Genomic DNA, 22,022 nt, shown 5'->3' on the forward strand with positions numbered 1-22,022 from the left:
AATTGTCATTATTTTCCTGAGCACCTCAGAGAGGTTTTCAAAGCAGCCTGTCCTTTTTTTGAAGTGGCTAACTTTTACTTTTGACAAAACTTTTAGGGCAGATAAGAAAGCTTCATGACACCTTAAACCAACTGAAATCTTTCCAGGCACCAGAGCCAAAAAATGTTATCCAGAGTAACAAATGAAAGTGAGTGAAATGACAAGTAGCAGACAAAGGGATGATTGTCAGCAACATGAATTGATCTCAAGTGGGACTGGAGGAAATAGAAGAATTTTCAAGAGGATGCTTGGCAGTATGTTAGTGTTTAAGTGGCAATGTGTAAAGCCTAAACCTTTGTGGAGTCACTCTGGTTGGTTGTGAGTTTTCACACACTCATCCAAAAAGGATTAAAATGACTGTACTGAAAAAATGAGTGTTTCTTACTGGGAACTCTCTTGAGGCTCAGTTGCAGCTCTTGAGAGTGTGGCGGATGGACGGGGCAGGGCTTGGACTCGTGCCTGGCCAAGGCTTTGGGGTGGTGAAGTGCTCTCTGAGGGCAGCCTAGATGACTCAGGAGCCTGCGTTTCTGCACAGCCAGCCTCGTACCTCAGGTGACAACCTTGATGCATGCAACTGACTCTCAGAAGCCTGACAGCTTTGGGGCTAGTGATTGACGCGGTTTTGGTTTGTTCTTCTTTTACTTTTCTTTTTTGAGCAGCCCCCCCACCCACCCCCTTCCTTCTAAGCTGTTTTCTCAGCTTTCTTGAGTCTCAAAGCCTGTCTTCTGCTTGTTTTGAACAGCTGGAATGGCTCTGGACTGAATGAACAGACACGGAGCAATACTGGGCTGGACCCTGGGAGGATCTTGACCTCCAGGAGGAGCAACCTGGCTGTCTAACCTGCGATGCTGGGAGCTAGGGAGATTTAACACCACTGCAGATGGCTGCCTGCAGCTTGGCACTAGGACTGTGGCTCCGGCTGCTTCTCCAGGATATCCAGACGGCCCCACAGGTAAGGCAGAGTGGCACCAGGAACCTGCAGCCCCTCAGGATGCAGGAGCCTGGAGAGGTCTGGGGGCAGCGTGGGCTGCAGGGCTTTCCTGCCCATAAGCTGGGTGCTACGTAGTGGCCGTCCACAGAAGCAGGCTTTGTGCAACACAGGGTGATAAAGGTATAAAGCAGAGCAGCCAGGAGACTTTGCTCTCTCTGGGAACTTTGCAGGCAGGAGCAGGGGATATGAGCTATGATCTGCATATTTTTGTGGGCATTGCTAGTGTTACTGCATGTCCAGGCACATCACAGCTAGGGAATGAGGAAAGATTTGATAAGGATGGGGGACTGTTCTCATTTGTTTTGGTGAGTGGCTTTCATCTTTGCCTAGACGGCCAGGTGCTCTGTGACAGGCACATTTCTTGCAGAGCTTGGTTCAGAGGGCTGCTCACTCTGCTGATGTGAATCAGGGCTGGCAAACTGAAAGGTGTAAAGGCAAACAAAACAATAAAATACCTTCCTCTTCACAACCGCCCACACCTCTGACACTGACTTCCTTATGAATGGGCTATTATTTCTCCATCAAATTGACTTAAAACAGACATAGCCCGCTAGTTGCACTCAGCTGATGCTGTAGATGCAAGCAAGCTCCCTGCTCAGATCATATCATCTCTTGTGGGTTTGCTCCCCCCCTCGCTACTTACCCCCTCCTCCCTAGTGGATCACATGGCAATGAGCCCTCAGCACCTGGCATAAATCCAGGTAATTTCCCTGGCTGACGCTTACGCAAACACATAAAAACCCCCCCAAAGGTCAGTCACAGAGGCTCTTTGCACAGGTAAAGTCAAGTAGGTGATTAATTGCGTACAGTTTTGGATCTTGAAATTGGCCATTTTCCCTTGCAGTAGAAATATGAGCATATAGTAGCCTAAGACACCTGTCTGTGCATTGTAACTGAATGATAGAGCACATCACTTGGGCTGTCAGGAGATTTTTTACAAGAAACTGTCTCCAATTAGATCTTTGCAAATAACCAAGTCCTGCATCCTCTTCATAGACATTTGAAAAAGATCCTCCCGGCTTTTTTGGTAAGAGTAGGAGTTTGCCCTTGTGTCTTTAGTTGTAAATTCCCCTCCCACATTGCAAGTTTGCTCTACTTTGCCCTGGTTATCTGTCCTGCCGCTGTCTTCTTCCTGAAACACAGAAGGATCACTGTTCTTCTGTAGGACTGCAATCTGTAGTCCTTACTTGCCTGAGGAATACTTAGGAGGGCATTCACATAAGCTTGTCCAGTCTGCTGAATGTAAACTGCTTTAGGAGCAAGGCAATAGAAAAAGAGATGGGATTTTTGCTATTTGACATCACTTTTTATTTTGTTCACAAAATGAAAGAGGCAGAGAGAAAATTTGGTTTTCTGATACTCATTGTCATCATTCAGGCTCACTGCAAAATCGTCATTTACCTGGGATAAATACGTAGATCTTGCTGGGATAAGCAACCGGCTTTTCGCTGTGTCATGGTTTAAGTACCATCCAGCCTCTTGCTCACTTGTCCCCCTACTCCCCCCTCCCCGGTAGGATGGGGAAGAGAATTGGAAAAGGGTAAAAGCCATGGGTTGGGATAAGAACAGTGTAATGATTTAAATAAAATTCTATGATGATAATAATAATGATTGTACTGGAAAGGGAGATAACAAAGAGAGAGAGAAAAATAAAACCGCAGACATACAAGTGATGCACGATACAATTGCTCACCACCGGCTGAGCGATGCCCAGCCTATCCCTGAGCAGCGATCGGCCCCTCCCGGCCAACTCACCCCAGTTTCTATACTGGGCATGACATGCTATGGTATGGAATATCCCTTTGGCTGGTTCGAGTCAGCTGTCTCAGCTCCTTGTGCCCCTCCTCGCTGGCAGAGCGTGGGAAGCTGAAAAGTCCTTGGCTTAGAGTAAGCACTACTTAGCAACAACTAAAGCATCAGTGTGTTATCAACATTATTCTTATACTAAATCCAAAACATAGCGCTGTACGAGCTACTGGGAAGAAAATTAATTCTATCCCAGCCGAAACCAGGACACACTGTCTTTCTGTATTGCCTCTATCACAGCAACACTTGCTTTTACTGCTACTGGAGTACAAGCGATACTGTTTAATGTGAGCAAGTCACAGCTTATTGGTCATATTTTAAACCAAATTCCACCTCACTTGAGTCCACAGTTTGCGGTTTGTTTGTTTTAATATTCAATTAACTTTCACTTGTAAATAATGTCTTTACTATCAAGCAAGTGAAGTTTGACTACTTGAAGTCTTAGATTATCAGCTTCTTTTGTACTGTCAGGATTTGGATAGAAGCTTGAAAAGGAGTCAACTGTTTTGCCACAGTATTAGTCAGTTCTAGAATGGCCAATGCTGGTAGAAGATTTTTTTTTTTACTGTAATATGCTTGCTTTCTGACTTACAGCTCATTTGTAGCAAGCTGATTTCTTACTCTGCCTCACCATCACTTTTTCTCTATGAGCTCAAAAGACTATAAACAAATGACTCAAACCTTGTCCTGACTGAATTGCAGAGTAGCTCACTGAATTCAGCACCATCTTTGCAATTGCCATTATTTAAACAGGAATGACAAACATGTTTGTAGATACAAGGAAAGTGAGAAGAGCTACAAAAAGCCTATTTTCTAAAACAAATTCTCAAAAGCAAGCACTGAAAAACCCAAATGCTTTGTACCAAATATGTTTGCTTTATTTAATTGGGTCTTGACCTGCAATGCTTTAAAAAAAAAAGAAAAAATTAGTTGGCCTGATAGGTCAATGAAAGCTCTAAGCCAGAGCAATCTGAACAGGTTATGAATTGTGGTCTTTTCTTTCACAAGATGTATTCCAGCTACTGCTAAATGAAAAATGTTTATTTGAAGTGCCTGCAGGAAAAGATTAGTGAAATTCAGTCTCTGTCTCCCTCCAGTTGAACAGTACACTGAATCAAATTTAAGAGCTCCTTGTATTAGAGCAAAACCCGATGCAAATTACTAGCCTGATACAGACTCACGGCTTTTTCAATTTTGTTAAAAAAATGTGAACAGATTAACTTTCAGTTAGCTGTCTGCTACACTGATGATTGTTTACTTCACCAGCTTAACTTCTTATTAGTTTAAATATTTATGTGTTCCTCTACAGCTGGCATAAACTCTGGATTGTGTCCTCATGTCCAATCCAGATCAAATCAATTCTGATACAGTTTACAGATGCAGAAATAATGTCTGTGAGGTTTCCCGTTACAGCTGTGCCCGTCAGCAGGGACCTGTCACACAAAGGAGACATTTCTTCCCAGAAGGGGTCGTTAGGCATTGGAACGGGCTGCCCAGGGAGGTGGTGGAGTCCCCATCCCTGGAGGGGTTTAAAAAAAGACTGGACATGGCACTTAGTGCCATGGTCTAGCTGACATGGTGGTGTTAGGGCAAAGGTTGGACTCAGTGATCCCAGAGGTCTCTTCCAACCAAATGGATTCTGTGAAAGGGTAGGCCCTGCTCCTAGCTACCCAGTGCCACCAACTTTCTTGCATTGAATTTATTGCAAGTGACTGTGCAGCCACAGGGCGAGTTTCAGTGCAGTAACCCCCTGAAAACCAACTTCACAAATTCAGAAAGCAGAGTTTTCAATCAAATAAACTTCTAGACCTGATTCATCCTCTGGAAACACTATTATTCTATCTTAAACAATCAAGGAGTTAGAGAAGGAAAATGTGGATACAGGCAAGAGAGGGGAAGTGGGATTGCACCTTTGGATGGCAAAGAGCCACAGAGTTAGTATAGGTGTAATAGACACATATTCCCACTTTGCTTATCCATTCTTAGTACAGACCCATCCATTCAGAGTCTCCTCAGAGTCAGATGGAAGGACAAAGACCTACTGTCCACCACAGCTGGACTCCCCACCCCTACTCACCAATACTTCTGTTATCTTCCTTGAATTTTAGAGGGGTTTTTATGTATTAATGAACAGAACTATAAGTACTAATGGACAATACCATATATCATTGTGATAAAATTGGTATTTCTTCATTGAGACTGGATATCTCTTGGAGAGGGGACAGGGAAATGTACAATGTCTCCTTTTCTTTTCTTCAGGAAACAGTAGGAGATGATGCCTTAAAAAGCGAAATTGTGCTACAATTTCGAATTTCCCTGGCAGAACCTTAGTTCTGTTTCTGTCTGTCTTGAGGTTCAGACTAGATAAAGAGGAGGGACAGTCAAAAGATGAAAGAGAAGAATACTTTGAATGTTAGTTAAACAGGATTTTGAGATTACTGCGTTTCATTCTGTTCCTTGCAGAGATGAGGAGAGTTTGTTCTGTAAAACTTAGTAGATTTCCTTGATGAAGCCAAGCCACATGCTAGTTGCTGCTGAGTATGGATTACACCACACCCTTCAGTGTTCCCAGACATTTCAGGAAGAAGAGGAGGGAATGGAGCAGAAGTGAAAGTTCTTGCACGCAAATCCTTCCCTACAAAATAAATAGTAAGGGGCAAAAATGATGAAGTGAATCTTCTCTCACTGGCCAATTAACAATTTGTGTAAGCATACTGGAGCCAGCAGAAATGGACAACACTGTAAGTGGAGAATTTCTTAGCCCTTTCTTCTTTGTGGGCCTCTACACACAGGCACCATAGAATCAAGAAGGTGAACCCCCCTACCCCACCCCAAAACTCACAGCCGATGCTTTTTTGTAAGAAGGTGATAGTGTTGAGGTTTTGCAACGTGAGGCTAAAACTTTTTTCTCTCTCCTTTGCTTTATCCCTTCCTTTCATTTCAAGAGCTATTTATGAGCAACCGGGACCTGCTAAGTCAAACCTTAACCTTCAGCTTCTGCCTAACAAAGAGTCTTAACTTAAATAAACTGGTTTTGGTCTGGGAAAATGACTTTTATTAGTGATATTCACACAATCCTGAGTCAAAGTAATTAAGTTAATATTTTTTTTCTGAGACAGGGTTAAATTTCCACTGTCATCCTAGAGTGTATCAAAAAAAGATTCTTTGACTTAAGTTCATACTAACAAATGGCATAATGGTCCAAAGGAGAAGACTTTCACTATGTTGTAGTTAAAGCTTATGTGTCTTATTCAGTATTTCATCATGCTTGGTTTTATCCAAGCACTCACAACCAGAAATACATTAGAAATGTCTTAATGCTGAGATTTCTGTTGGCAACGAGAGCAGTAAGAGCACATATGCTTTTCCTTCCTGCTGTGTTCTTCTTGAGCCCTCATATGATAAAGTACCACTTTTTACATGAATTTTTCCCTTTTCTCCTCACTGCCCTTGTGATTCCCTCCCTTTTAGGTGATCCCTGTTCTGATTAAGGCTTGACAAGAGGGACATTTTCTTTAAAAGCTTCCACTGTTGGCTACCATCATCTCAGTCACAATACCGGAAACCCAGTAGATAGCAGGCTCGCACAGTTGCAGCCGTTGGTAACGCAGCTCAGAACAGGTCTATGCAGCTTAAAACAGTATGTATCTTTGCTGGGGAGATCAGTGCTGCTACTGTTGGCGGGAATTTTTCTCAGAATTTCCCTTATCTAAACAGGATCATTCTGTGCTGTCACCAGAGTCCTTTGTAGCCACAGTGTCAGAAGACAACTCACTTTTCCGTGCCTGTTTTGATTACAAACAGCATACGATGTCCTCCTGAGCAAACTGCTTACCCAAGTTTTTGAAGTGGAAAGATTCTTTTATGTGTCACTGGAAAAGCTAGAGAGAGCGTAAACTGTAAGTTCTCCTGTACTAGACTGACCTATCCTGGTAGCAGTTGTCCTCCCCTTAGCAATTGAACTGCAAGTGTTGGCAGGGTAAGACGTGTTTACAGCACCATTGGTGACAGTTTGGACAGGATTTGGTAAAAGCAAGTAAATCTAAAGTTGAGGACCCAGTTGGACTGGAAGGACAATATGTCCTTACAGAGCCTCTCTGAGGTTCCCTGGTGCTACCACCACAAAAATACCCCTAATTGTAGATAGACATTGGACCCAGTACAGCAAGGACTTTAACACATCTGAGGCTGAGCAATGATAGAGCCAGGAACAGAACCTCCAATCTTGAACATTAAGCTACAGGGCCTTTTCCTGCCCTCAGCCTCGCTGTCACATTGCTGTGGGTTTATACAGCCTGGAGGTCCAAGCTCAGTCCTGGACTGCTCAGACAACAGGAGTTCACCCAAGTCATTTTGATATTTACCAGATGAGGAATCGGCTAAGAGCAGAATTTTGCATCATTGCATTGCTGTTACAGGTTATGTTAGGAATCAGCTTTAGGATTTAGAGGGGAAAAAAAAAATGACAAGAATGGGGAGACGATGACTGATTCTGAGCATTGATATGTACATTATTGATCACTGAAAGGTTCTATAGCAAGTTTCATACTCCTGAAACACTTCTACTGAACAGATGGCAACTCTTAAAGACATTTTGCAGGTACCTACAGATCGAAAGTGGTGGGGTCTTCAGAGTGTGGTTTCTCAGCCATAGAAATCATGTCATAATTTGTTAAAATGACTTCTTTTTACAGCAGAGCACCTTGGGCTTGGCTCAGTAAATAGTAGATGTGGCTACAAAGCTGTGCTCATAAGTGGATACTTGAAAGCAGCATTTGTTGTGAAGCTGCAGATGTCATGTATTAAGTAGCTGGCTGTAGTATATAGCTGCCCTCTTGTGGAAAGGACAAAAAAAAAAGGTTGAGTACATTCTTTTGTATGTAATTTGCATAATTTATGTAGTATTTATGCACCGTTCAGGCAGTAATTTATCACAGCACTAGCATCAGGTCAAATTCATAATCAGGTTTTGCATTGCCATAACTAACAGTAGAATCTAATCCTAAACTTCTGATTTCAATATTTTAGACAAGGTAACCTTTTAAAAAGCAGCCCTTTCCTCACACTTTCACACAGACACTATTCCGTTATTTAAGCCCCAAAAGGGACAATTAAATAAGCTGTAAGATTATGTACTGCATAAATCGTTTAAGAATTTTCTTCCCACCTGATTTAAAATTCAGCATCATTTGCAGCCAGAGCTGGTTGCCCAGGAGAACCAGGAAGAGAAGATCAGTTTTTTGTGGTGACTTCCCATAGCTCTTACAGAGAAACTACTCCAGGATGACTTAGCTACAGCCAGGATGCTGTTGTTTCATAAATTTTCTTTATAAAACTAGTTAATTCACTTCGTATCACTGCAGTGATTCCTGAATGACCCTTTGTCTAGTGACTGGTCTCACTGTGTCATTTCCTGTTATTCAGCTTAGTCTCAGAGTGCTTCTCCACGCAGATGCAAGGAGATTCCACTTCCTTTTCCTACCCTCTAGGGCTTTCTCTTCAGAAAAGAAAAATACAGGGTGCACGTTTGTAAACTTGATTTGAGTCAGGCTGAGCAAGCAGACCTCTGCTATTTCCCCTATACAGTAAGCTAGAAAAAATGTTTTGTAGGGAGGCTGTGTGACCCAGTGGTTAGTGCAGATCTGTGTTGGCAGGATTTTTCAGTTCTATTACTCAATGAAATTTAATGGTTTCGATATGTTTCTATTTCTTGTCCTTTTGCTAATTTCCTCCTTGACTGAAAGTTCCTGTTTTTTGAATGTAACCTGAGGCAAGTTCACTAACTTCTGTGTTTTATGGTCCTGCCGTGAAAAGAACAGTGTATTAAACAGGAGAATACGGCTGTGAAATTAGTTAGGTAGTAAGATTCTGTACTGGATACAAAGGCAGTGGGAGACAGTAGGTATTATTTCAAAGGCCAATGGGAAAATTATCTGCAGAAAGTGAGGTGTAGGTTTTCTGAAATATTTAACTGCTCTACCAATATCATGTGGGAAAATCTCTGGGGAGTCTACTGATTGACTCTTTACAAAAAATTGCCAGTTATAACTTCTAGCAAATACCGAAAATGAAATTCAGATAACATTTTTAGGGGATTATTAAGGGAGATACCAAATTAAAAAATCAGATTTTCTCATCAGAAAATTGTAGCGCTGTAATTTCCCAGAGCACGTAGTGGCTCTTCATACAAAAATGAAGTCGTCTTATATGCTTCTTGGTAGAGTTATAGCTGAGTCTCACTTTCTAAGCTAATATTAGAAATATTGTTCTAATTTTTTTTTTAACTAAACAAGTATCAGTTTTGTGGTGAAACCAAAGGCTGTTCCTGAAACCTTCACTCACAATGGAAGTAGGTTTAGTTATTTGAATAAGGGCTTCATTGTGTGAATATTTGCAGCAGTCTTTTCAAGGCAAAAACCTCTTGTTCTCAGTGTAGGATTGGTCCCTAAATGACAAGTAAAACAATTTATTGGTTTATAGTAAACACATCTTTAGGTTGCTAAATTAAAGCATTATGGCTGCACAAATAACTGATCAGAGAGACTTGTTTGCTGCAAACAAGAATTATCTTTGTGGATCACAGCCAATCTAGCTAAATTTAGATGATGCTGACTATGACACTACCTCTTATTCCAGTTCACACAGGGCTGGAAATCTGTTAGAGATGTTAGGGATTCTTTTTTTTATTTTCTAAAAAAATCCTTAAATTAACATGGGATCATTTCAGGATAGCAATTTTTAGCCTTTTAAAAAATTTGCTAACTGCTGCAAGATTTCTAAAGGAGATGCAGGCTAATAGACAAGCTTTTCTTAGTGATCTTAGTGATCCTGCAGCTAGGTTTCAAAGGCTGTTTGGAGTATTGGCTGAAAAACATTTTTGTAGGGCAATGCCACTACCCTTTATATTGTATGAAAGAAGGAATTAGTTTCTGAGTGCTGAAATGCGTGATACACGTTGGGCTACAGTATTCCATTCCTATCCTTAAATGATTTTCAGATAAAAGAGCCTGCTGAGTGAGGATACATATTGAGTTATTGCTAAATACACTGAACATTGCAATCGTTGCTTAAGCATATGGGCAACAGTAATTTAGTTGCTTTGAGGATACTTGAACTTTCACAAAGCCGTAGGCTTTTCCTTACCAACTGCAACTACCATCACTTGAGACAGACACTGGGATCTACTCTAATACAGAGCTAATGGGTTTCTAATTGTCTTTTGTCTGTTTCAATTTCTAGACATTATTAACTCCATCTCATTCCTGTAAAACACGTGAGAATTGGTTCTATGATGAAACTTCACGAAGCTGCTGTTACCAGTGTCCCTCAGGTCAGTATGTTTATAATTCAGTCAAATTAACTTGGAGCCTTTCTCGTAGAGATGTTAGGAACCATGTATATCTGCAGAATTGCATTTTGTCCATGAAGAAAAGTGGAATTTCATGGATCACTATCTAGAGTGGGTCCATATGTGAACTTGTTCTCCTCTGCCCGGCTCCTGTTCAGTCTGCATGCAAACAATCTGTAAATTGCAAACGAGATAATTTGCTAGAATTTTTAATGTTTTTTGTCAGTTGACTTGACACTCTGAAGTAGCCAGAAGTAGGCAGGTCTAAGAATTCATTTCAGTTTGCCTCAGGGTGTGAAACAGCGCAGTGAAATTAGACTAAATAAGTTTCTGATCAGAGACAAAAAATATAAAATGAAGGTGTGGAAAAATCTGTCATTATCCTCATAGTCAAAATAGTTTAGAAAGTGTCTCACGTGAGAAAGGGAACAGCCCCTTGTCGGGGGACACAGTGAGCTTTGCCGGAAGCTGGTCGTGACTCAGAGGCACATGAGGTCAGAAGCTGGAAACACCTGGGTGAGACAAGGTTCTGGAAATGTCTGAAACTCCCCCTATCGGCCAAAAACCCCCTCAGTGGGTGGGGCATTTTATGGTACTTCACCATCATCGATCTTTTCTTACAGGTGTTTTCTTTTTTGTTTTTGTTTTGAAAGGAAATTTTTGACATTTATTTGTGCTCTAATGATAAAGAGGGGTTTAGCACTTGGTTGCTAGCATTTGCATGCAGTTACATCAGGGTTCCCGCTGGGACATCTTATACTGCTGGCTGCACCACTAGAATCATTCAGAAGCTATATGTGTAAACAAGACCAAGGGTTGGAGAAACTGGTCCCATAAAGAAGAAAAGGGGCAGGGGTCTGACTCAGAGCTGGTCCCAAGAAAAGCTCTTTTCTCCTTCAAAGCCATACTTTGCAAAAGCTCCCATAATGACAGATGTCATAGTGAGGCCTTGCGAAAAGCAGAGATATGATTTACATCTGGCTGTAATGAGCCACCAGTCTCAGTCATTTCACCTCTGCTTATTCCTGAAACTCACTTTGTTGCCACATCCTCGTGTCAGTTTTGGACATCTGTTCACATCCTCCAGGGCGTCCTTCGCAACAGAAACTCATAAGAATCCTTTCTCATATTAATCTTCCACTACTCCTTCAAGCGATAACCTGTTCATATCTGCTACTAACTCAACTGCTCAGTGCAAAGATAGAGAAGCTTTTCTAAAAGTCCACTTTGATTAAACGGAGCATCTTGAACTCTTGATGCAGCCTGACTTTACTTTTCTTGGTGTTCCAGCCCACAGGTGTACAGTTTTCAGTCTGAGCACACTGGCCCACATACAAGCCATCCTCTGTTTCAAAGTTAATTTTAAGTTCCATTTCAAGATAAACTTAAATCTCAAAAGATCATTCTAATCAATTTGTACAGTTGCCACATCTCTTCTCATGTACTTAATTCTTGTGCAGGTAAAATGAGACTTCATACCTGGGATAGAAAGAAAATACTCTTCTGGTGTCATCACAGAACAAAGTATTTCCGTCCTGCCAAGGGGAGGAACAGAGACTTTCATGGGAAATTATCATATATGCTAGAACAGCTAATGTTAAGCAGAAGTTAGTATTCCACTTCTGTTTATTCTGTTTATGTGTTTTTTACCTTTTTGGTTTGGTTGGGTTTTTTGGTTTAGTCTCTAAATCAGATATCTAGCTCCATAAGATAGTGCTGCAGTCAATACTCAAGATAATTTCCCACTCACAGTTAACAGCAAATCCTCAGGAGTGAATGAATGCACATACAAAAGAAAACCACTTAAAACACGTATTTCATCTACTTGCTTTCAGTACATTTTTCTGTACAGGTCATGGCAGCTGGTGTTCCTCCTGCTTAGGCTTTTATCTGGTTGTTGAGCTGTGAACACAATCAGTGGAAAACAGCACCAGAAGACACTGTTAGGCAAGCTTCAAAGCTACTGCACCTGTGGCACACATCCCCCAAGGGAAGGACCCATGCGTACAGGAAATCTCAAATAACTGAAATTAAAGCTTTTGGGTCCTCGGAGGAAGGGGAAAATGACACACATGTGCAGGTACACATGTGTGCAGCTTGAGTGCTGAGATTCAGCATTCAGCCCCCACCTTGAAAAGAATAGTCTCAGACAAGTAGTTTTGAGGAGGTGGGAGTGACCTGGTTTAGGCTTGCCTGGTGGTATTTAGTGGGCCCAATTTAGCACAGCTGTTTTTACTTGCAGTCCTACATTATGCTTGCCAAAATGCATGGCAGATGAGTTATTTCCCTGCCAGGTTCCCCCTCCATGTGGTTAACTCTTTGTGACTGGGTGATGCAGGCTGGATGCTGAAACTAGGATTCGTTTATCTCCTCCTGTTTTCCACCTGTGAAACATTCAGCTCTTCCTATCTTATGTTGCTGCTTCAGCATTTCCTTTTGCTTCTGCAACTGCCGCTGTTCCTTACCCTCTGGTAGTTATTTCCATCTCCTGGCAAGGCCACAAGGTCACAGCTGACCACTGCACCTTCTGATTTCTTTGGCACTATGGCCAGTGGTAGAATACATCATCTGCTGTTTCAGGAGCTGAAACATTAGGAATGCTTCTGTCCCAGCCTTTCCCATACTCCTAGCAGGTTATTGTACCTAGCTTGCCAGATGGATGCTTTTAAAAGCTAGTCACTAGAAAATGACTACCAGACATAGAGTCGTAGAATAGCTTAAGTTTGGCAAAGACCTCCAGAGGTCATCTAATTGAGCCAGCTGCTCAACTTCGTGCATGCTGCGTATACACAGAAGGTCTGTGAGAGCCAGGGTCGTGTGCTTGCAAACTATGAGCAATGAGTCCAGCTGAATTGAAAGTGTTGAGCAGAGAAAATGTATAGCATATACATCCAGCGTCAGAAAGACATACATATGTAATTTGATTTGTTTAAAGGAAAACAATTGGAAAATTAAACCATCTCACAAGTGTCAAGGCAAATGTAAAATTAGCAGGACTGCTCAGAAATCAACCTGCTGCAAACCTGCTAGGAGTATACAGGGCACAGCTCGAGAAGTACCATCTTGTAACCTCCCATTCTGAATATGGGAGATGGGGTTGTCCCTGCGTGAATCCGTGTGCATCTAGGCAATTCTGGCAGCTTTTGAAAGGAAAAGCGGTACCTTAAGTAGCAAAATATGAGCACTCAGTTGCTATAGTCAAGAAGAAAACATGAAAAACAGTTGCCTGGGAACTTAGTAATAGCAACAACATTGCCGTCACTGCAGACTTGGTGATCTTTTCTGTCAGCAAATGACTTGCCATGTGCCCATTCTGCAGCAATCCATGCTGACGGTGATTAACACCGTGCATAGTGTTGCTGTAACAGGACAGTTGTGATCCCTTCACGCTTGAATGGGAAAGGCAAAAATGTGCTAGAGAAACCAAATGACAGGTACAAAGACTGTGGTAGTGTGTCTAACAGGTAAATGAGCATACAAAAACACTTCAGGATGGTTATCTTCTGTGATTCTGAATGGGCATCCTGCATATTTTGTTTTCTTTTTTTCCAGGCTATGTTAAAAAGAAAGCATGTCCTAGGGACCCAGATGAAGATTGCATGAGATGTGGACCTGAACAATATGTGAATGAAGCATTCCAAAAGCCACAGTGTGATGCTTGTGTATCATGCACAAAAGGTTTGCTTTCCCTCACACATACCTCACAGTTGTATTCTCTCTACATGTTTTATTTACACTTTATTTACATTTTATTCATTGAGAATTTCCAGCAGCAAAATTATCCATCCTTGGTTACTGATTTAGAGAGCAGAATGCTACCTTGCACATGATCAGTATCACTTCCTGTCTGACCTGGGACTACCTAAAAATTCTCTCATCCAATGCTATCCAAGTCTGATTTCTGCCTTCTGTCTTGTATTACAAGCCATTGTCCACAGGTTCCTCCAATTCTTCATGAATTAAGTTGCCATCACGAAGAGTGCCAAGAGTCTGTTCTGCTTCCTGAGCCTTTGAACTGATGTTGCTCAGCTTTGGCTCCTGCTTTGCATTTTCCTTGCAAGGTGATCCTTTGTTACCACATCTGTTTCATCTCCACAGAATCTGACCTTGTGGAGAAAGAGCCCTGCTCCTTCAATTCTAGCCGAGTGTGTGAGTGCAGACCAGGCCTTTTCTGTCAAACCCCTGTTCAGAACACCTGCATACGATGCCAGCAGCACACTGTTTGCAAGCCTGGTTTTGGAGTCAAAGTCAGAGGTAGGAATTCTTACCTGTCCAGCTTACCTTTCCAAATCTTGGCCTTAGGCCTGGACCTGATGCATTTTGGTTGGTTGGTCTCCAGTCATTATTTTTATTCAGGCACCTCAACAAATGATGTTACTTGTGAAGAGTGCCCTTCTGGGACCTTCTCTGATCAAATCTCCAGCACCGACATCTGCAAGCCCCACACAAAGTAAGTCCATAGTTCTTTAAAGTGACTAACTGATTAATTGAAGTTAATAAAGGACGAAAAGGGACACCTGTTGCTTCTGGTGCAAAGTATACACATTTATCTTAGAGGTAATGAGATAGCTTTAGGCCTGTGTGCAGGGTTTAGAAGGCCTCTCTTTATACCTGTTGCACAGCTCTGTACTGGAGGAAGGAAGGAGAATCCCTCTTGCCTCATTTTTAGTTTACTAAGTGCAGTAGAATTATACACGCGTGTAAGTATCAGGTTTGCATCCAGGTCAGGAATTAATACCACAGGGGTGAGAAGAAGGTCAATGACTTTTCACTGAAAGCTATAAATGCAGGTGGTACAAAAATGACCAAGGGGATGTTTGTCACATGGAAAATACTCTTACCTTGTAGCAGGACAGTTTCCTCCAGCACTGATACACTGTTCTCTTTCACTCCCTAGCTGCGCCAAGTTAAAGAAAGTAGCACTAAGTGAAGGAAATGCCACACACGATCAGGTTTGCTTGGACCGATTGCCCACCTACCTCACCCCAAGCACTTTGTCTATGAGATTCAGCAATGAAACAAATACCTCTGACCTCAGGAGGTTTAAGGAGAACCTGGTGACCGTTGCTAGTATCTTTTTAAGTGCCACAACAACTGAAACCCCCAGTTTAACTCCTGAGGAGAAAGCTCTGCCTGGCACTTTTCCCACCTCAGCCAAGGGGGAGATGACAACGGGAGGTAATAAAGATAAAGCATTTACTTTGTCTAGCATGTTTGATTTGGATATATCTTTGGTAAATGCAATTTTTATGTGGGAGCTTCCTGCAAATTCCCTATGACTTGTGAAATGATGTCCATGGATCTGTGTCCAAACACAGAGATCTGCTAATAGTTCCCCCTCTGCCTTTTCTTAGCCTTTCCTGTACTCCCTTTCCCTTTCTGTGCTATAGGTCTAGTTCTTTGGGGAGTGGTTCTCTCTGTGATAGTGCTACTTGTGAGCATGCTGTTATTTTGGAAATGGAAGGTTTGCAAGAAGCGGATCCTCATCTTCAAAGGAAAGCGTGAGTTTTTAAAGCAGTAATACATAGCGTGCTGCTTGATCTCCAAGTATATGCCAACTGGGAACTCAACTATCCCAAAATTTTGTGGAGGTCACTGAGGAGGAGAATGTTTACTCCTACCTAGCGAAGGCAGGCCAGATAAGGGTTCTAGGCAGACTGTTTATGTAGTGTGTTGGAGAACATGAGAGAAAGATTGAAACAGCTGTGAATTTATGGAGGAAGATAGCACAAGCTGGGTGGGGAAAGGGTAAGCAGTGGTTTCTTCTCTCAGCACAGACACTAATATTAAATGATACCTGAAGTGTTTTGGGAGTACTTGGTTCCTGAGGTAGGGTTGGACTTCGAGCATGAGAGGAAGAATGATTTTTACTGATACTGCCTCTCTTTAGCTTCGCCTACAGTTACATGTGGGGTGTGCCCATGGAACCACATTCCCCCTGTTACAGAAAGCAGGATGTGCATGTTGTAGGTTGGTTGTAGACCTGTGGGTGTGGTAAAGCTGTTAGAGCCTGTATGCTCCATGATGAGTTTTACTAAATGAATGGTTTCTTTTATCAGCACATCTGCATTCTGTCACTTCATGCAAACCTGGGATCAAATCTCAAGGTGAGTGACTGATGGACCAGGAATTTTAATCCGTATGTTTGGAATAAGTGCATGGTTTTAATAGGGAAGTGGTATTTTATGGCATTTTAATTTAAAACGTGGAACTTGTTCATGTTGACTGTATGTGTCTGCTAACATGCAGAAGGCCAGCCCTGCTGTCTGTCAGGTGACGCCCTGGGTGTGACAAGCCAGCAGATGGCACTTTTGTCCCGCTGCACCTGAACGCTTGGGTGATGGATGCGTCACTGCAGGGAGGCTTCACTGGAAAAACGCCCAGTTAATTTCTGGGCACTCAAATATGGGAGACGTGTTCCAAAAAAAGTGGGTGTTAACCATAGCAACCTGTACAGGTCCCCTGAAGTACACACATTTTGCCCAATTAACTAATTGACTCTCAGTGCTTCCATTTCCATTGACAGATGTATTCTCTTCTGTCATGTTAGATTCTCCTAATCACCACACATCAGAGCTTTTTATACTCATTTATTCAGGAATACGATTTAAAACCTCTTGTGTGTGGCTTAATTTTCTCAAAATGGAATTTTTGCTTCCTCACTTGCCTTACACAATAGAAACTGTTACTGTGCAGCATTATAGAGCTGATGCATTGAAAATAAAGGTGGCTGCATGTCAGGGTGAAATTAGATACTAGGCCTGAGCCTGTCTCGCTTCATGGTACTACAGAAGGATGTTGTACACTCCCTTCTTCTCACCTCTCTTCTTTGCCTAGTCTTCCCTTCCTTTATCCTGGCATAAAATCGTATCCCCTTAATATTCATCTGACCACATGATGAACTGATCCAACTTGTTAATCCAGTAGAAAGTTATTAACATTTTTTTACCTTTTTTTTTTTTAATAAGCTTGTCTTCTGATTATCTAGAAAGTTTAATCAGTTCATCATTTCATTAGATGAATAGGAGAGTGATAGGGATGGCCACAAGGGGCTTTGGGGAGAGCAGGACCTCACAGTCTTGGCAGCAACATGTTGCTGGTTCAGCTCAGCCATATCATGTAAATGTGCCCTCAGTGGTAATGAAAGCATAATGCAGGTGGGTTGGGCAGTAGAGTGTTTGGGACATGGCTAGGTGATCTTTCAGAGCAAATACTAAATTCCTTGTGATTGTTGTGAACTTTCTTCTGATAATTTTTCTTCTTTCCATTGCAGGTTCTGACCTAGTGAACAAATGTGCAGTAAGTCTGAACAGTATTCCAAACCAGATCGCTTTCCATTCCAATGTAAATGATATTTTTAAATGTCCTGTTACAGAGTGTCAACCTTTTTGTTTGGACTTCCGTCTGCAATGCTTGATCCTCTAGGTGCAGCGATGAGATGTACTAACCAGGACTTGCTACTTTCATGTCTTGGGCTATGTTTAATGTGGTGTTAAATAACGTGATGCTGCCAGTCTTGCTTGTGAAGGAGTATTTGATTTGGTCTTATGCCATTCATGTTGCATTCTATGGGACAAGATCCAAAATCACAGGATGAACATGCCTTTTCTACCTTCTGGGAGAACTTTGTCCCTTTTTATCTTACTGCTCCAGTGGGATTTGTACTCTTCTTCTGTCTCCCTCTATGTCACCTTCCCTCTTTGTAGGATTTGGCATGACTGTAATATGGGTTCACAGTGGGTCTTGTTTGTCTAGAAGGCTTTCCATCAGGACCAGCTTCTGGTTTAACAGTATAGTTTGCAGATGAACAAGACAAATATCAATGAATATGGTAACAACAGAAAGCAGTTCCTCAGCTGCTCAAATCATCACAGCTCTGTTTGATTCCCCTACTTTCAGTGAAATTACAGCAACTTTCATCCTCTGAGTCTTTGCAGTTTATTAGGCTTGTTATCTTTAAATGTCCATATCTGCTAAAACACTCTTTAGACTGTTCCTTTTTTTTTTTTTAATCAGTTTGCTTTTAAATGTTGTAAATCTGCACACATACAAAATACTACTTATTCTAATAAATCTGGTTGCAATCAGCTATCATAATTTCAGTGTGTCATTGCTAACTCCTGAATTGTTGGGAGCTTCCACATGTGCAGTTAGACATGTGCAGTTTAAAACTCTTGCTCATTTCAAAATCTTACTATGTTTTTTTTGTGGTGGTTTTTTTTTTCTTTTTTTTTTTTTTTCCCAACCTTGTGGAAACAGAAACAGAGCTAGGAACCATCAGAAATTTGTGATGCAGGACCTTTAGCCTCTCTCAGATTCTGGCTGCTGTTCTAAAGGACTGTTTGTAATTAATTCTTCACATAATAGCTAGTCTGAGCTTATTTCTCCTACCTGAGGTTCTGCTGAGGCAATTCCATTTTGAGGTTCAACCAGTTCAACCTCTGGCTTGTTTTGTTCTTCCATAGGAGCGTGGTAGGTCTTTGCAAAATCTAAGAGGAAGTTAAACCATATATTTTCAGTTTTGACTGTTTGACTCTCTCACCATATGACTACACATCTGTACAGGTTTGTCCTCTGATACTTATCTCACAACTAAATATGAAAAATATCTTGTTAAAGTTCTTTATGAGCAAATCTCTTAAAATTCTTACCTCCAGCATCTATCTTTCTTACTGATGTTATACTCTCTGCTGAAAAGTGCTACTGAGCTTCAGCCCCGCAGAATGTAGCTGCTACTATATTACAGGATAGCAGACTCTGCAACAAAGCATACAGTTATAAGACTTGTGGCAAAAAATCAAAATGACAAATAGGTGGATTTACAAAGGTTCATCGGCATGTAAATTGCAGACGAGGCAGTGGAATTTACCAAAGCGTCCAAGCAGGTCCAGGAAAGTGGATTTCAGTGGAAGTGAGGTACATTCTTGCAAATGTCATCAAGAATCTATCCATTTAGCTTAGAAATGCTATTTCGCTATTTTTAAATAAGTGATGCAGAAACCTATTTCAAAGAAATTTAAGTTCCTATATCAGTTAGGCAATTTAGAATTTTTTACTGCCTATGACAGTGGTGCTATGAAGTACATTACGTTATTCTGACTGCCACAGAAGGATTCTGTAAACCTATTGCAGTCTTCACAGTGTTGCTTTTACATCCACCCACTTCTACTCTCCTCTTTGTATTGGCAGAAGATCATACTGACTACTGACAGTGGACCAGAAGAGGAGGAGTTAATTGACAGAACCCCCCCTTTGGAAACCAACAATAACTTGGTCTCCAGCACAGAAAAATCATATAGTCCTGATCTGAGTCTGACTGGTGTGACACAGAGCAATGGAAATGCCCCAGATTGCCCTATTGATTCTCGAGTGAGAGACCACACAAATAATCGAATTGGTGAGTCTTGCCTTTTTTTTTTTTTTTTTTTTTTCCCTTGCCTTTTCAGTTTTTCAACCATGGGTGCATAATGTTATTCTGAGATGATTAGTAAGCTGCAAAGTGTCCAAAGCTTCTAACAAAGATTGGGGCTGAATCTCCAGGACCTTTGACACACAAATTCCGGTACATCTATTCATTTGAATATAATGCTTTCTTATTTTCACATTTGCCTTAGTCACTTATGAATCTGACAGAAAAATGCTCTTCTTCCTCTTTTTCATTCCAGAAGATGTAAATTTGCAGAAGAAGTTTGAAATCCAAAATATGTCAGCTGGAAAATTATCCTGTTATACTTAATGAGAGTTGTACTTTACATGTCTCAAGCTATCATTTTCTTCTCTTGGTTTCACAGTAATAGCTTGAGATGTGTCTCCCATATGTTCCCAAAAAGTCTTTGACTGTGGCATAGGGTAGAGGATAATGTCAGGCAAGGAAGCTTACTTACAGGGGGGAGAATTGTTACCTGAGACACAGTCTACATGAGACATTCTGGCAATGTTTCCAAACCCGCTTTTGAGGTTATTTGAAGGAGGGTTTTTTTGGTATTGCTAGAGCTGACCTTTCCTTACTAAGTGCCCTTTCTGTTTTTTTCTGTGAGTGACGGACCTGGGATGAATGTGATGTTTTGATTTACCATACCCAAGTATCTCCAAGCAATTGTGAACAATAACCTACAGTGTCTGATCTGCAGCATCCTTCTGAGTAAAATGTAGTGGTCCAAGCCATAGCAAAGGCCTTATTTACCTTTTGTAAAGGAGTAGGGTCAACAAGTTGGACACAAAGTTCAAATCTGTCCCAGAAAATTTTGTAGTTGATTCTCCACTCGTTTCTTTGCTGGTCCTAAGACCCCAGATAATTACGCAGAATTTCTGTACAGTGCTGATCCTTGCCCAAAGGCTGCTTTTAATGCAGGTATCATTGCATCTCGAAACAGCAGGAGCATAAACCTTGGATTCTCCATACCTATCAGGATCTGGGGAAGATTACTTGCTGCTTCTAACAGACTGTCATGAATGTCCTACTGCCTTTTCTAATTTCTCTTTCTCCTGTAGTTCTAGGTATAGCGCAGTGGCTTCATCACATGGGAGCTAGATCTACTTGATCTAAAATGCCCAGAGTCCCATTGACAGTGGTCCAAAACCAGACAATGTAGTACAAAATGTGAGGCTTTCTTTATCACTTAGGATGTTCAGTGCTTTGATTTCAAAATTAAAAGCACCTTATAAATAAACAATGAAATAGACAACTTATAATGTGTGAATTCCAAAAGCTGTAGTGGGTTAGTGAATTCTGTGTTTTCACAGTGATGGGCTTGATCTGCATGCCTCTGATTAAAAAAAAGAATGGAGGAAAAAGGAGAAGAAAAACTGAGTGCCAAATAAAAATTTTGCATGAAAGGAAACATCTCTAGGGTGAGCAGTGATTGTTAACTATGCTCAGCACTATTTTTTTCCTTCCTTAGAAAAAATATACATCATGAAGGCCGACACTGTTATTGTGGGGTCCATTTCAGAAGTGCCTAGTGGCAAGAACTGTGCTGCTAGAGGATGTGAAAGTAATGTTGATGCCCACGAAAACATGGAAGAGGAACTAGCAGTGCACTATCCAGAGCAGGAAACAGAGTCTTTTCCAGGGAATGATGTAATGGTTCCTGTGGAAGAGGAGGGAAAGGAATTTCATCACCCCACCACTGCCACTGAAAAGTGATAACCCACTGAGAAGATGTGTGAAGCTATAGAAACATCCAGTGTGACACTAAGCCTGAATCTATGACAAGGGATGTAAACACATAGTACCTTAGATTGTCTGAAAACTCATGTAAAACACTGAAACACATTCAAACAAGAAGTGCTAGAACCTTTTTCACCTAACAAATGAGAGGATCATCCAAACCATTGGCCTTCATAGCTGATGTCAAATATTTCTCTTTCATCTCCCACTATCATGCTGGAAACAAATTTGAATCAAAGCTACAAAATTCAGAGGATATCTGGATGCCAACTCATGTTTCACAGCTTGCTTTTCCTCTGCATGAAGGAATGGATTGAAAACTATGTCTGATTACTTCTATTAGCTATGAATATTCTGGCCAGGATTCCGAGTTAAGATTGAGACTCAGCCATGTTTCATATGTTGCTTCTATTCCAGTATTACCAGTACGTCCAATTTTGTCATATATTTTGCAACATCTGCTATTTTTCTCAAGGCCTCAACTCTTGACTGAAAGTAATGACAATTTCAGTTGTCTGTAACACAAACAGAACTCTTGAAGTTTGTGGACTTTGTATTTCTTGAGGAAGTAGGATCAAAAGGTGCCACACAGGCTCAGAAAACAAGGCAAATAAAACTAATTGACGTCCACTGTACTTTAGGCCATTCTTTCTAAGTTTTGAAGTCTG

The 22,022-nt window shown here is 41.3% G+C and overlaps 1 protein-coding gene across 1 annotated transcript; it reads left to right on the forward strand.

The window, feature by feature from the left end:
* The first annotated feature begins 919 nt into the window (after positions 1-919).
* Positions 920-21,330, forward strand: TNFRSF8 (tumor necrosis factor receptor superfamily, member 8). The gene is made up of 11 exons (XM_009700522.1): positions 920-991; positions 10,076-10,166; positions 13,737-13,862; positions 14,283-14,438; positions 14,541-14,634; positions 15,082-15,320; positions 15,575-15,685; positions 16,244-16,291; positions 17,458-17,483; positions 19,374-19,581; positions 21,086-21,330. Exons 1-11 carry the CDS (start codon positions 920-922, stop codon positions 21,328-21,330), a joined length of 1,416 nt encoding a protein of 471 aa, XP_009698824.1.
* Positions 21,331-22,022: the final 692 nt, after the last annotated feature.

The sequence above is a fragment of the Cariama cristata genome, unplaced genomic scaffold, assembly GCF_000690535.1.
Source record: "Cariama cristata isolate BGI_N322 unplaced genomic scaffold, ASM69053v1 scaffold29835, whole genome shotgun sequence".
NCBI classification, from domain to species: Eukaryota; Metazoa; Chordata; class Aves; order Cariamiformes; family Cariamidae; genus Cariama; species Cariama cristata.

Excerpts from the sequence above, each read along its gene's own strand:
- TNFRSF8 (XM_009700522.1), top strand. The coding sequence starts at position 920 with ATGGCTGCCTGCAGCTTGGCACTAGGACTGTGGCTCCGGCTGCTTCTC. Across the intron at positions 992-10,075 it reads ATATCCAGACGGCCCCACAG|ACATTATTAACTCCATCTCA; the intron begins GTAAGGCAGAGT and ends TTCAATTTCTAG. Across the intron at positions 16,292-17,457 it reads ACCTGGGATCAAATCTCAAG|GTTCTGACCTAGTGAACAAA; the intron begins GTGAGTGACTGA and ends TTTCCATTGCAG.